Source organism: Prionailurus viverrinus, chromosome B3 (genome assembly GCF_022837055.1).
Source record: "Prionailurus viverrinus isolate Anna chromosome B3, UM_Priviv_1.0, whole genome shotgun sequence".
In the NCBI taxonomy this organism is placed as follows: Eukaryota; Metazoa; Chordata; class Mammalia; order Carnivora; family Felidae; genus Prionailurus; species Prionailurus viverrinus.
The window spans coordinates 117,350,278-117,363,484 of NC_062566.1; the positions used below are offsets into that span (position 1 = coordinate 117,350,278).

The 13,207-nt window shown below is 48.4% G+C and overlaps 2 protein-coding genes across 15 annotated transcripts in view; one reads left to right on the forward strand and one right to left on the reverse strand.

Annotated features, from left to right (window-relative positions):
* The window catches only part of ANGEL1 (angel homolog 1), a 44,450-nt gene that overhangs the window by 23,416 nt on the left and 7,827 nt on the right, over window positions 1-13,207 (reverse strand). For 3 of the 6 annotated variants that reach the window (XR_007153434.1, XM_047864689.1, XM_047864687.1), the window contains exons 2-6: window positions 8,852-8,958; window positions 4,341-4,916; window positions 3,220-3,446; window positions 2,453-2,522; window positions 1,400-1,833 (exon numbers count right to left, since the gene is read on the reverse strand). Coding sequence is in view for 5 of the 6 variants with exons in the window: in XM_047864689.1 (XP_047720645.1) it covers window positions 1,400-1,833; window positions 2,453-2,522; window positions 3,220-3,446; window positions 4,341-4,916; window positions 8,852-8,954 (1,410 nt within the window). In the remaining variant the exon portion in view is untranslated. Of the gene's footprint in view, window positions 1-1,399; window positions 1,834-2,452; window positions 2,523-3,219; window positions 3,447-4,340; window positions 4,917-7,074; window positions 7,208-7,873; window positions 7,990-8,851; window positions 8,959-13,207 lie in introns of those variants that run through there. The other 3 variants (XM_047864688.1, XM_047864691.1, XM_047864690.1) reach the window with 3 other exon arrangements.
* Window positions 7,259-13,207, forward strand: part of LRRC74A (leucine rich repeat containing 74A) — a 47,332-nt gene continuing 41,383 nt past the window's right edge. For all 9 annotated transcript variants that reach the window (XM_047864692.1, XM_047864694.1, XM_047864700.1 and 6 more), the window contains exon 1: window positions 7,259-7,473. In XM_047864692.1, the coding sequence (XP_047720648.1) occupies window positions 7,401-7,473 (73 nt within the window). In that variant the 5' untranslated portion in view covers window positions 7,259-7,400. The remainder of the gene's footprint in view (window positions 7,474-13,207) is intronic.

Here is a 13,207-nt window from a genome sequence, read left to right on the forward strand (position 1 = left end):
ATACAATTAATGATCTTGATAATAATAACTGATTGTTAACCGCTTCCTTTGAAGCAGGAACTGGAAAATACTTTACTGTGCATTATTGTATTTGATCCATCAAACAACAAAAAAAAACCCCTCTGAAGTAGCTCCCATTGTTTCCCTAGCATATGGATGAGGTGCATGGGGCTTAAGGAAGTTAAGTAACTTGCACAGGGTAGCAGAGCAGGGTCTGGAACTCAGGACTGACTGGCTTCAAAACGAGTGCTCTTAATCACTGTGCCTAATGGTGACAGTCACATGGTAGGCACTTAAATTATTTTTCCCATTCTCTTGAGCTCCTTGACCATGGCAGCTTTCCAGCAGGATAAGGCCTTTCTCTGCATACATGAGAACCAGGATATTGCTAGCACTTGAGTAACCTCATTAAAATAAAAGTCCAAAGTGCTTAATAACAATTCAGCCATTTTTGTGCCCTGCCAAAAGTTAAGCAATAAGATGGACAGCAAGGACAAGACAGAGGACCAGAGAGATTAAGGGACATATAAAGAAATCAATACAAGCTGAAGGTCTATCAGCAAGGCTAAATACACATGATAAAACTGTAAGATATCTATGCTACCAACATTCAGCATTTAAAAGGAATAAGATAGATCTATATATACGTTGCTGAGTGAAAAAAACCAAACTACAAAACGAAACATAGAGTACACACATACACACAATAGATCAAATATCAGCAGTTAGAAGCAATCACAGCGTAGCACTGGTGGGGCAAGAGCTCTAGGGCTTGCAGATCCTGGTTACAGATCCTGGCTCCACCACTACCTACCTGCATAATCTAGAGCCAGCAACTGCCTAACTTCTCTACGCCTTAGTTTCCTCACTTAAAAAATGTTAAGCGATGACAGAAATTGTGAAAGTTGAGTGAGTTAATACATGTAAAGTGCTTAAAATAGCACCTGGAATCCAGTTAGTACCTAATAAGTGTAAACTATAATTACAATATCACAGGAACATAGATATCACCGTAAATACATACAGAATGTTCTGGAAGACAACCACCAAACTTCAAACAATTACTACTTCACTCTAAGGGGAAAGGTAAGGAACGTAGGTAATAAAGGTGGGTTTGGTCTTATTTTATGTTTGAATTCTTGCAAGGATGTACTTGTGTATTACATCTAAACTACAAATCAATGATAAAAATTGAAGGGATTTCAAGACGCCAAAGGCACCCAGGAATTTCTAACTTCCAGGTTTCAGAACAAAAACTATTCAACAGAACAAGAAAAAGCAGGAGGGAGCCCGAACGGGTGTAACTGAGGTCCCTGCCACAGAAGCAGCACTAGTTGCCAACACCTGAATCTCTCCCTTGGCCATATTCCCACCCCCGAAGTGGTTTCCCCCATTTCACCTTCCAGGCTGGCATCCCATGGTACTGGAGCTCCCCATCCCTGATGAAGTTGTAGAGAGGTGAATCAGGAACAGAATTCAGGTCCCCACACAAGATGATGGGGCAATGGCTGCCATCTGACAACCTGGCCACTTTGTCCACTTCTGCCAAGAGAATGGCCATCTGGGCCAGCTTGACATCACCCCGGCGTGGGTTGTATAAGACATGGGTATTTGCCACACAGAGAGGGGCCACCGAGACTTGCCCCAGGCCTTCTGGGACTAGTGGCTGCAACAGCAACACTAAGCCCACGTTGTCCCGATTGAGGAGCTCCAAGCCAGGCCGAAAGTACTCCACAGGGCTGGCACAGAGCAGACGGAATCTCGTGGGCTTGTAGCAGACAGCACAGCCATCTGTCTTACATCCGGTCCTCCTCTTGTAGAAACAGGTAAAACCTGCAAGGAACACCCGGCCAAGGAGATGGGTCAGAGTCCTTGAAGCCTGAATCCCTCCAAGCAGTGGCAGTAGCCGAGGCGTGTATGCCTAAGGCACTGCTCCCGCTGCTCCACAAGGGGAGTTCCTGTCCTTGCCAACTCCTTGGTTCTGCAGAGGTTCCCTTACAGTGGTAAGCAGATGAGTGAGTGGCTAAAGGGGAAGTAGGACAGAAGGGTATGAAGAGACAGAACTCGACAGGAAAAGCATGGATTCTAGAGTCAAACAAATTGGAGTCCTAGCTGCACAACCTACTAGCTTTGTAGCATGGTGACCTTGAGCAAGTCACACAAATTTACAGAACCTCAGTTTCCTCACTGTAAAACAGGGATAACAATACTCAACCTCACAGGGTTGGTTACTTCAAGGATTAAAGGCAATTCATGTCAATTAATTAATTCAAGGCAATTAATGCCAGAATTGCTTTAAAACTACAGAACTCTTTCTTTCTCACCCATACAAAGGAGGAGCTAGTGCACGGGTGAGAATGAGGATTTACTGAAGCAAAAGAAAAAGATGGTGCCTTCAGGAGAGAACAGACAGGGCCATAGGAAGCAAGACTGGTGAACACGCCAGCATTACCCATCATTCGCAGAGAAGGCTCCAGCTGCTCCCAGTAATGATCCTCCTGGACTTCCTGGAGACACAGGATCTGAAAAAGTGACAAGGAAACCAATCACTCCAGAGTACCAAGAGTGCTGGAGAGTGACTCCCACCCCAGGAGCAGGGACTGAGGGCAGGTGGAAAGCTGCTGTTGGTCTCAGGCAGGGTCACACTGAAGCTTCCCGCAGGGCCAACTCTTCCCATACAGCCACCCCCAGCAAGGAAAAGCCTAGACTTAAGCTGAGTAGACCCGAAGCATGTGCTGGGTTTTCCTGTTCCTTGAATCCCTCAAGTCTCCCTCCCTGCATAAAGGTGTTGGAAAGTGTGTACCCACGGAGTCTTCTGAACACCTGCCAAAAACTCATTTATTCCAGGCAAGAAGGCTCCAGCCCTAGGCAGAACTCTGACCCTATACACATATAAACTGTAAACTCATTTTTTTTTTAATTTTTTTTTTCAACGTTTATTTATTTTTGGGACAGAGAGAGACAGAGCATGAACGGGGGAGGGGCAGAGAGACAGGGAGACACAGAATCGGAAACAGGCTCCAGGCTCTGAGCCATCAGCCCAGAGCCCGACGCGGGGCTCGAACTCCCGGACCGCGAGATCGTGACCTGGCTGAAGTCGGACGCTTAACCGACTGCGCCACCCAGGCGCCCCTGTAAACTCATTTTTTAAGAGCATTTGGGAAATAGCCCCAGGTCCAGAGCAAATACAAGATGGCACCTTCCCCCTTCATCACTCACATCAGGGTCCCAGTGCTGGAATTCCTGCATGAGATTCGCAAAGCGATAGTTCCAATTGAGGATGTCTGGGTGGCAATGCAGGTAGAGCTCTGAGCTCTGCTGCATCAGGTCCTGGGCCAGGATGTTATAGGACATTAGAGTGAACTGGAACTGAGGGCCATCCCCTGCCTCCAGGCCCTGAGCATCTGGCTGAGTAGAGAAATCCTCCCATTCTCGCCACAAGATTTCTGCAAAGGGGTTGGGGAGAAGAAGTCCACAAGAAGTACATGTTATCCACAGGCCCCACCATCTCCACTCCTGACTCAGAGATACTGTGTCTGAAGTTCCTTTTTGTCATCTTTCCTGTCACCCATCCCTCTCTCTGGCTATTTGAGCAGTACTCTATGGACATTTCCAGACTAGAGAGCAAGCTCCATAAAGCCAGAGACAATCTTGGCCTGTTCAGCGTGGATCCCCAGTACCTAGCATAGTACCTGGCACCTAGTACATGTTCAATAAATGAAGGCTGACAATTTCTCACTTCTGATAAATCCACGGGTCTCTGTGGAGGATCCCTCGGATCAATGTGTTTAATAGTCACCTGAGGTTAAAGACATTTCGAGAGTAATCTTAGCCTTGGGTGTTTTCTAACCTTTATACTTGAAAAAGCCTGTGGAGCTGTAAACCACATGTTCCCCATCTCCCCTAGAGCATGGAGATGCAAGTGGGCTCAACCCACTTGAGCCACAGAACTCATTCTTCAAATTTTAATGGAAGCCAAATATGTAGGTAAAACTAGAAGATAAAATTCTGGTTGAGGCAGAGTACAGGCCCTGAGATCTCTCCACCACTACTCCTAGAAACAGCGTCATGGAGAATCAGAATCAGATGCAGTGCTTTCGCTTCTGCATCTAGCCATGTGACTTCAGGCATGTCCTGCTACCTCTCTGCATCATGGTTATTTCATCTGAAAGACCATGGGGCTGAATGAGATGATCTCTAAGGCCCCTCTCGATTTGACACCGTAAGATCAGAATGCAGAGACAGAGCTCCCCACCAGAGAGTCTTTTCTTTAGCAATGGCTCTGCCCAGAGTGGAGACAAGCTGCTACCCTGGCTCACTCAGCCAGTTGTCAGACTCACCATGATATGGGATTTCCATTGGGGGAGGCTGCAACTGCCCCAGGCCCTCAAAAGGCCAGATGAGAGCCTCTTCCTGGGGCATAGGCTCAGGTGCTATGCTCCAGGCCACCACTGCAGGGTCCTCTTCCCACTGCTCTGCAGCCAGGGCACCCATTGGGAGGGCAGCACAGTCTGCATACTGGGGGCCGGCCTGCATGGGGACAGCCGTCCACACTGGGCCCTCGACCTCTGGCAGTGGCTCCTCTCCTAGCACCTCAGGGAAAGGCTCCTCCAGGTTTTCTGCTGCCCGTAGATCACTCAGCTGCCTGCTGGACCACTTGTCCTCTGACACAGCATCCTGTTCTCCAGGATTATCCATCAGAAGCGCCAGGCTGCTCTGGGCTAGTCCCTTATCTACAAGGGGACCCTCACTCAAAGTTGAGAGCGCCTGGCTCGACCCTTCTTCTCGCCACTGCTGTAGCAGGCCCTCACACTCCTCCTGGTCGGGCCCCCGCGGGGCCATGGCAAAGCTGCCCTCTACCTGGGTGGACGAGCTCTTCGCCAGGAGGGCATTTTTTCGACATGTGAAGAAAGCATCTAAGAAGCAAGGCAAAATACCATGTTATAAGATGACAACATCACCCAACCCATACTCTTCTCCCAACTAGAATGTAAGTCCCGTACAAGCAAGAATCATATCCACCTTGCTCATAGTTGTACCATCACTGAGCCTGCCCATTTAAAAAAAATTTTTTTTCAGCATTTATTTATTTTTGGGACAGAGAGAGACAGAGCATGAACGGGGGAGGGGCAGAGAGAGAGGGAGACACAGAATCGGAAACAGGCTCCAGGCTCTGAGCCATCAGCCCAGAGCCTGACGCGGGGCTTGAACTCGCGGACCAGGAGATCGTGACCTGGCTGAAGTCGGGACGCTTAACCGACTGCGCCACCCAGGCACCCCAAGCCTGCCCATTTTAATACCTGGAACACCTCATCATTAGCATGAAGTGCTTACTACGTGCTGGGTGCTATTCTAAGTGCTTCGTACATATTAACTAATGTATATGGTAGGGATCTAAAAGTATTCACTGTATGAATGAAAGAACAGCTATCCCACATAATCTAGGACAAAGATGGTCACATGGAACCACATCCCTTTTATCTGGAGGTTAAGACTCCTATTAAACATCAGAACCAGAACTCTCTGGTTCTAAGGGCCATATTACATTGGAACCAGCACTTGACCCTGAATCAGAACCGTGGGTTACGATCTAGCAATGAAATTAACAAACCATGTGACCTTGGACAATGCCTCTGGTGAGATGAACTCATTCTTGCCTATAAAGTGGAGACAGGGGAAGTTTGAACTAGATAATCTCCAAGAGCCTTTCCAGTTTTATAAATCCTCTAACCTACAAATACATTCCAAAAGAAAAACTCCTAAAGTAGACAAAAAGACTGTCTCAAAATCTATACAATTTACTTCTTAGCAAAGGCCCTTGCTCTTTGTCTCAAAGCTATGTATTCTATTCATCAATCTTCACAAACTTCATTATCAGCTTTCCCATTCCATAACACACCAGAGGCTGTAAATCAGAAGACGCCAACAACTGACAGCAAGAGACAGCTGTCATCTCTCTGCTACGGCAGCCACAAATGACAGCCAACAGGCAAGAAAGCAGGTGGGAAAACTCTAAAATTAGAGCCCCCAAACTCCACGCACAGTATTTTGGTGCGAGCAAACACCCATACTCACTAAATCACTTATTTACAACACAGGACAAGTGACATGCACGACACTCACCCTCAATCACCAGAGATTCATTTTATCAGCTCTATTTTTTAAAAGGCAAGAAAAACTTCAAAATGGTTCAAATGTTGAAAGATACTATCTTATTTATAGTCTATGTTGATTTATGGCCCTCTAAACCAGTGGTTTTCAACCAGAGGGTAATTTTGCCCTCAGGGGACATTTGATATTATCTGGAAACACAGTGGCTGTCACAACTGTGGGGATGCTACTGGCATCTAGAGGTCAGAGGAGAAGGATACTGCTGAACATCCTAGAGTGCAAAGGACAGCCCAGGCCCAAATGTCCATAATGCTGAGATTGGGAAACCCTGTTTTAAATCCACGGGCTGTGTTGCTGGCTTTAACCTCAGGGATTTGCTAATCCCCTGCCCCTGGAAACATCCTCTGCATACCAGATGGAAGAGTTTCTCTTGTTTACAAGTGTGAAAGTATTCGTTTTCAAATTTAGCAGATTTTTGGTGGTGGTGGCGCGTTGTCCGTTGGTTTTTCAACAGAATCGTTTTATAAGGGAGGGAGGGAGGAAGGGAATGGGAAGCATAGAAAGAAAACCTTCTGTAGGAACCAATACACAAAGTTGAAAGAAGTGGCACTGCCTCTATGGGGGAGGGAGGGAGGGAGTGGCCCCTCCTGTGATCTCTCTAAACTCTGACTACTGGTCTATAAACCTGTGGACAAGTATATGTCACTAAGGCTGTCACGGGACATCGGAAGGGCTCCAGAAATGGCAGCACCATGGGTAAAGGAATCTGCTTTAATTCTCTGAAAACAATTACTTCCGCGGAGCTTCTCATTCCTCAGAAGTACGGACGCACAAATATTGCTTAGTTGAGTGCCTACTATATTCTGGACAGTGTGCTAGCGCTAGAGCTACAGGGAGCGGGACAGACATGGCCCTGCCCTCCTGCGGCTTGCGTTCTAGCGACAGACACACACAAATAAATACCTGAGTGGCTATTTTACATACACACGTTGCGTAAAGTTCCGGAAACGACAAGCACAGAATGCAGCTGAACCGCGTATGTCTAAGAAAGCAGTTCTTGGTCTGTCCCGCCCTCTAAATTGCCGGAGAACATTCTGGGAGTTCTGTGGGATCTGTCACAGGGACGGACGGTCTCCTAAGAGCCTCGGGAATTTCAAAGACCAGGAACGGGAGCGCGGGCAGATCACGGAAAAGTGACGGAATAACTCTCTTCTCTCTGGGCGCTGGCTCCACCGCACGGACTCTCTAAACCCAAACCCACGGGAGACCGCTTCAAAGCTGGGGGTTAAATGGTCTCCGGGTTGCGAGCACCGGGTTTTCAACCAGACACTCGGCTGGAGAGCGGAGAGGCGGCTGTGAAAGGTGAGTGTGGAGTAACCCAGGGGAAGGCAGGTGCGTGCGGGTCTTGGGCTCACACCCCCCGCCCCCAGGGAGTTCGGGCGTTTGCCTCGCCCCGAGTCGCTAACCCCTCCCAGGGCCGTGGCTCGGCGGGCCCCTGCCCCTTCGCCGGCCTCTTCCCACGTTAACCGTGGCGCGACGCCACCAGGCCACAGGCGTGAGGGGGGCCGCCCGCGAGGCTCGTCGGCCAGGCCCGGGCCTCGTGGGGTCCAGGAGCGGCACCGGGGGTCGCCTCCCCACACCTCGGCCGGGGGGAAAAGTGGTCGTGACGCCCGACGCGCCGCACGCCGGCCCCAGGCCCCGCGGGGCCCTGCCGACGTGGGCCCGGGCCTGGCGCCCGCCTGCCAGGACGCGGGGCCGGTACCTGAGAGGGCACGGAAGAGGCGCGCGGCCGGCAGCAGCAGGTAACACAGGCACGACGCGATCATGGCCGGCCGCCGCGCTCGCGCTCGCGCTCGCGCCCGCCTCCCCTCCTCACGGCCGCCCGCCGGGTCTCTCTCAGCTCGGCCCCGCCCCCGGCCCCGCCCCCGGGGCGGCTCACGTGGTACCGCTGCGATTCAACAACAACTTTATTGGGAGCGCAGAGCCACGTGTGGGACCGCGAGGTCGGCGAGTCTGTCTCCGTGGCAACGGGCCCGGCCTACCTCCCGGAAGCCATCCGGGAGCCCAGTTTGAAAATTAAGCACCTCATTGGAGGCTCCCATAGTATCCATTCTAAGGCCACAGTTTCACAGCTACTTTCGCCACGGAGCTAGGGGGCCCACCTCGGGTACACTATAACCTCTCTGCCCCTCAGTTTTCTCATCTGTAAAATGAAGGGCAGAATTTTCTCACACAGCCCTGACTTCTATAATCTCTTCTCATCCCAGAAAAGAGAGCCAATTCTTCCCCATTTGTTTACTTTTCCTGACTCTACTGTCTTACTCAGCTCAGATTCTAGGTCACAAATTAAGTCTACACCTTTGTCTCCTCTCCCATCCTATTCAAAATGGGCCCTTTTTTTACCCAATCTGGGAAAAAAAAAAGGGGGAGGGGGTATCCCATTGGTAAAGGGTTCAAGAAAGGTGGGGAAAAAAGTTCCACAAGGCAGGGACCAAGTCTGGTTTGTTGGTTAGTTTTCACTGAGGTATATCTCTCTAGTGCCTCCAATGATGCCAGGCGCATAGTAGGGACCAAATCTTTGTTGACCAAACAAAGCATATGTCACTAAATGAAGGCCAGGTCTTCCGTCCATTGTGCGCTTACCCAAAGACCTCTGAGTTTCTCTCCCCCATCCCTCACCCTCAGTCTGCCTCAGCCGCACTCTGAAGGAAGGACTGTGTAATACTCCCAGGTTCGGTACCTAGTGTCTGAGCTGTGTGATTTCCGATTTGTGACTGGAGCCTCGGTTGCTCGGAGAAGCCCTCTGGAGAGTCACCAGATCCAGGACCAGCTGGGTACATCATAACACTGAAAGGCCAAAAGGAAGAAGAAGGAGAGAGTCAGTCTGGCTTCAAGTAACAGCACTCACGCCTTTGCCTGAGAAGCAGCAGGAGCCCCAGGGGCCATCTGAAGGTTGAGAAGCCTCTTAAAAACTAGTGCACAAATATTAGCTCTATCTAAAGAGCCTCCCAAGCCAGGCCCACTCCTTTTATGTGGCTTAAATAAACCTTCCTTGTACCTTCCTTCTGTTTTGTCCCAGTGGTTACCGAGAAGTCCAAGTTATAAATCAGATCCCAAATCAAGGTACTTACCTAGGGACTGTGTTTCATTTTGTGAAATGAGGGTTCCCTTATCCACTTGGAAATGTTTTAAAAGTACAAACTCCTAGACCCTACTCCCAGCGTTCTGATTTCACAAGTCTGGAATGGGGCCATGGACACTGACCAGGTTATTCTGGTATACAGTTTGGGAACCTCTGCTAAAGGACCTAATCCTCAACTGTGCTGTTCAGTGCATGTGTGAGCAAAATGTGTCAGGCCAGCTCATGCCATATTCTTTCAGGGGCTTTTCCCGAGGCCAAGTAAGCAAGACTGATCTCTTTTTGTTTCCTAATCCACTTTCAGCTATGTTGGAAAGGGTAGGGGGTTGCGAGCATCACATGTTTTGGAGTGAGGCCACCTGAGTTCAGACCATGGCTTTGCCAGTTCCTACCTGTGGAACCTCTCGGGTTACTGAACCTCTTGAAACCTCAGTTTCCCCGCTGTGCCCAACCCAGGGTAAGCTCTTAGTGTTTACCATTATATGCATGTTTTTAACGGAAGCGCAAACCAGCTCTGGCTACTACTAATGTAGGGTCACCTTCTACAATCTCTGGCAGAAATAAGGGCCTTCCAAACTGTAATGTGGTACTACAATTTGCAGCTTCATCATGTCAGAATATTCCAAGAAGAGAGACCGGATGAGTCCCTCGATTCATCCCAACTGTGATAACAGTGGAGGCAATGATAAACCACTGGGTGGTTTCAAGGACGCAGAACCTAACGAATAGGGCAAGTGGAAGGTTTTGCAATACTTTGAGGGATATAAAATGTTCTTTTACAGGGAAATTTTCTGTATGCAAGAAAGTTAAGTTCTTGCGGGTTCAAATTTCACTTATGCCAGCAGGTATGTGTGGAAGTTCAAGATGGCTGCCCTTATTAATTTATTGGTCGAACGTGTACATTACACAGGTTGTCATGAAGCTTCCTTTCAGGATTGCAGAGGCTACTGAGCAAGGCCTAGAGCAAAGGTGCCCAAGAGAAATATAACGTGAGCCGCATATGTAATTGGAAAATTTTAGCCTCATATAAAAAGCACAACAAAACAAACAAAAAAACAACAAAAAAAAAAACGGTGAAATTAATTTTTAATAGTATGTTTTATTTAACCCCATTTATCCAAAAAATCGGCATTTCAACATCATCAATATTTTAAAATAAGGCAGCTTATGTTCTTTTTTTTTCTTCTTTTTTTGTACTAAGTCTTTGAAATCCAGTATATGTGATAGCACATCTCAGTTTAGATTAGCCACAATTCAAGTGCTCCGTGGCTACAAGGGGCTTGTAGATATCGTATTTGAACCTGCACAGGTCTAGAGGGCTCAACAGCCTCTCAGATGGGATACGCTGAAAAGAACTGCCTCCATTCAAATCTTAGGATAACCTGACACCCGTACACTTCTCCTACCTTGGCTTCTGTTAGCCTAGTGTTTCCTCCTGGATCTTGGGATTTATGGCTAGATATTCCCAGAATGTGCCAGATTGGTCTGAATTGATACATTCACTCATTCACTCGTTCACACATTCATGTATCCATTAGATGTTTATCAAGCACTCATCAGTGTTACTCTAGCCTTAGACTCCATTTTTCCTACCTCAAATCCTCCTATGCCCAATGTGGATGAGCCATCCCAAGCCCTAGAAGCTCACTGTCACCACCTCCTCGGTGGCCTCATTCCCACTGTACATCAGATACCCTTGGAGTATCGTTAATGGGTACTGCGCTGCCTCCAAAATCATAAATTCACACACCCACTCCGACAGATCACCTCATGGCCCACTTTTGCTTCTACTTCAGCAGTTCTCTAACTCCATCAAACCCTCGGGTTCTCTATTCTGTCCTCACACTTTCCCTCAATCACCATTTCTTTCTCTATCCAACATGGAATCCCCATGAGCCATCTTTTTTTTTTTTTTAGTGTTTATTTATTTTTGAGAGAGAGAGAGGCACGAGTGCAAACAGGGGAAGGGCAGGGAGAGAGAGAGAGAGGGAAACACAGAATCCGAAGCAAGCCCCAAGATCCAAGCTGTCAGCCCAGAGCCCAACACAGAGCTTGAACTCACAAACTGTGAGATCATGACCTGAGCCAAACTGACACTTAACTGACTGAGCCACCCAGGTGCACTCCCCCCCCCACCATGAGCCATCTTTTAAATCACTGTCTTCCCAGTATCATCTGTCTTGCCCATTGTTCTTTGATTACTCCTAGGTCAAGTAAAACCATTCTCCTTCTTGGCTCTTACATCTGGGCTGCTGAGCACTGGTGAATAAAATTACCAGCCCCTTGGACTGGAGCTCCTAGTGCGCTGGCCTCCAACCTCACTTCAGCCCTCAACCCTCCCCCGCAATCCTGTGCTCTTAACTAGGTTTCTCTCCCTTTCCACGATGACCATTCTTCTCAAACTTGTTGTCCTATGATGTCCCTTCTTGTTCTCTGGAGATCGTCTCCCTGCCAACTTTAGAGAAAAACTAGAGCCACCAAGTGAAAATTCTCTACTGCTTGTTGCCACACCAACTCACTGACAGGCAACTCTAACTGCCTTCCTTCCCTCCCGACACGATGGCTGGCCATTCCATCTTTCATAGTATCCTCTCCTCCTGCTTCTTCAGAGATTATGCTCCTTCTGCTCACCACTCTCCTTTTTTTCCTGGACTCCTTCCCATCAGCATTTAACCATGCTTCAGATCTCCTATACAGAACTCTCCTCCAGCCCAAGTCCTCCTCCAGCCATCCCTCCATCTCCCCATGTCTCCTTCATAGCCAGGCTTCTTGAGTTGTCCACTCCTGATATCCATACTTCCTCATCTCTCATTCATCTCATCTTCATCCCACTGCAGTGGGGCTTCTGTCCTCATCACTCCACTGAAACTCCCCACCAGATTTCCCAGTGCCTTCCTTGTGGCCACATTTAATGGGCACCCTCCAGGCTTTATTATTTCTTGAATGTTCTGTAATCTTGCCTAACTCCCCGCCTCTTGTAAGATTCTCTCCTGTTGGTTTCTTTGACATTTTTGTTTTCCTTCTGACACTGTGGACATTTGTCCTAGTGTCTTTTATTTCTGTTCCCCTGAACACCCCCCTTTCAATGATGGCGTTCCCAGGATTTCACCCTTGGTCTCTTTCCTCTTCTTACTTTAAAATCCCTCCTTGAGAAATGTTCACCCTTCCAATGGCTTCAGATACCATTCACATACCAACAACTCACATATCTACATTTTTAATCCTTTCCCTGGGCCACAGAGTCATAAATCCTTTTGCCTAACGGCCTCTCCAATAGATGGCCCGGAGGCACCTTAGAGATTCAACACACCCCAAATTGCATTCAGCACCTTTCCCCACCATTCTCCAAAAATGACTGCCCCTCTGTCCCCTCAGCTCTTCTGTCCTCTTGGCTCTGAATGGCACAGTCATCTACCAAGTTACCCTGGCCTCAGGCTTTTTATTTTCCCTTTTACTCTCATATCCGAGCTGTTCCGAGTCCGAGTGTTTTGGCCTTCTTTATATTTATTCAGTAAGTCCACTTCATCCCTGCAGCCACTTTTTTTTTCTTTTTTTTTTTTAATTTTTTTTAATGTTTATTTTTGAGACAGAGAGAGACAGAGCATGAATGGGGGAGGGTCAGAGAGAGAGGGAGACATGGAATCTGAAGCAGGCTCTAGGCTCTGAGCTGTCAGCACAGTGCCCGACGCGGGGCTCGAACTCACGGACCGTGAGATCGTGACCTGAGCCGAAGTCGGACGCTTAACCAACTGAGCCACCCAGGTGCCCCTTTTTTTTCTTTTTAAGAGGGGGAGAGAGTGAGCATGAGTGGGGTAGGGGCAGAGAGAGAGGGAGAGAACGAGAATCCCAAGCAGGCTCCACCGTGTCAGCACAGAGCCCAACGCGGGGCTCGATCTCACGAACCGTGAGATCATGACCTGAGCTGAAATCAAGAGTCAGACGCTTAACCAACTGAGC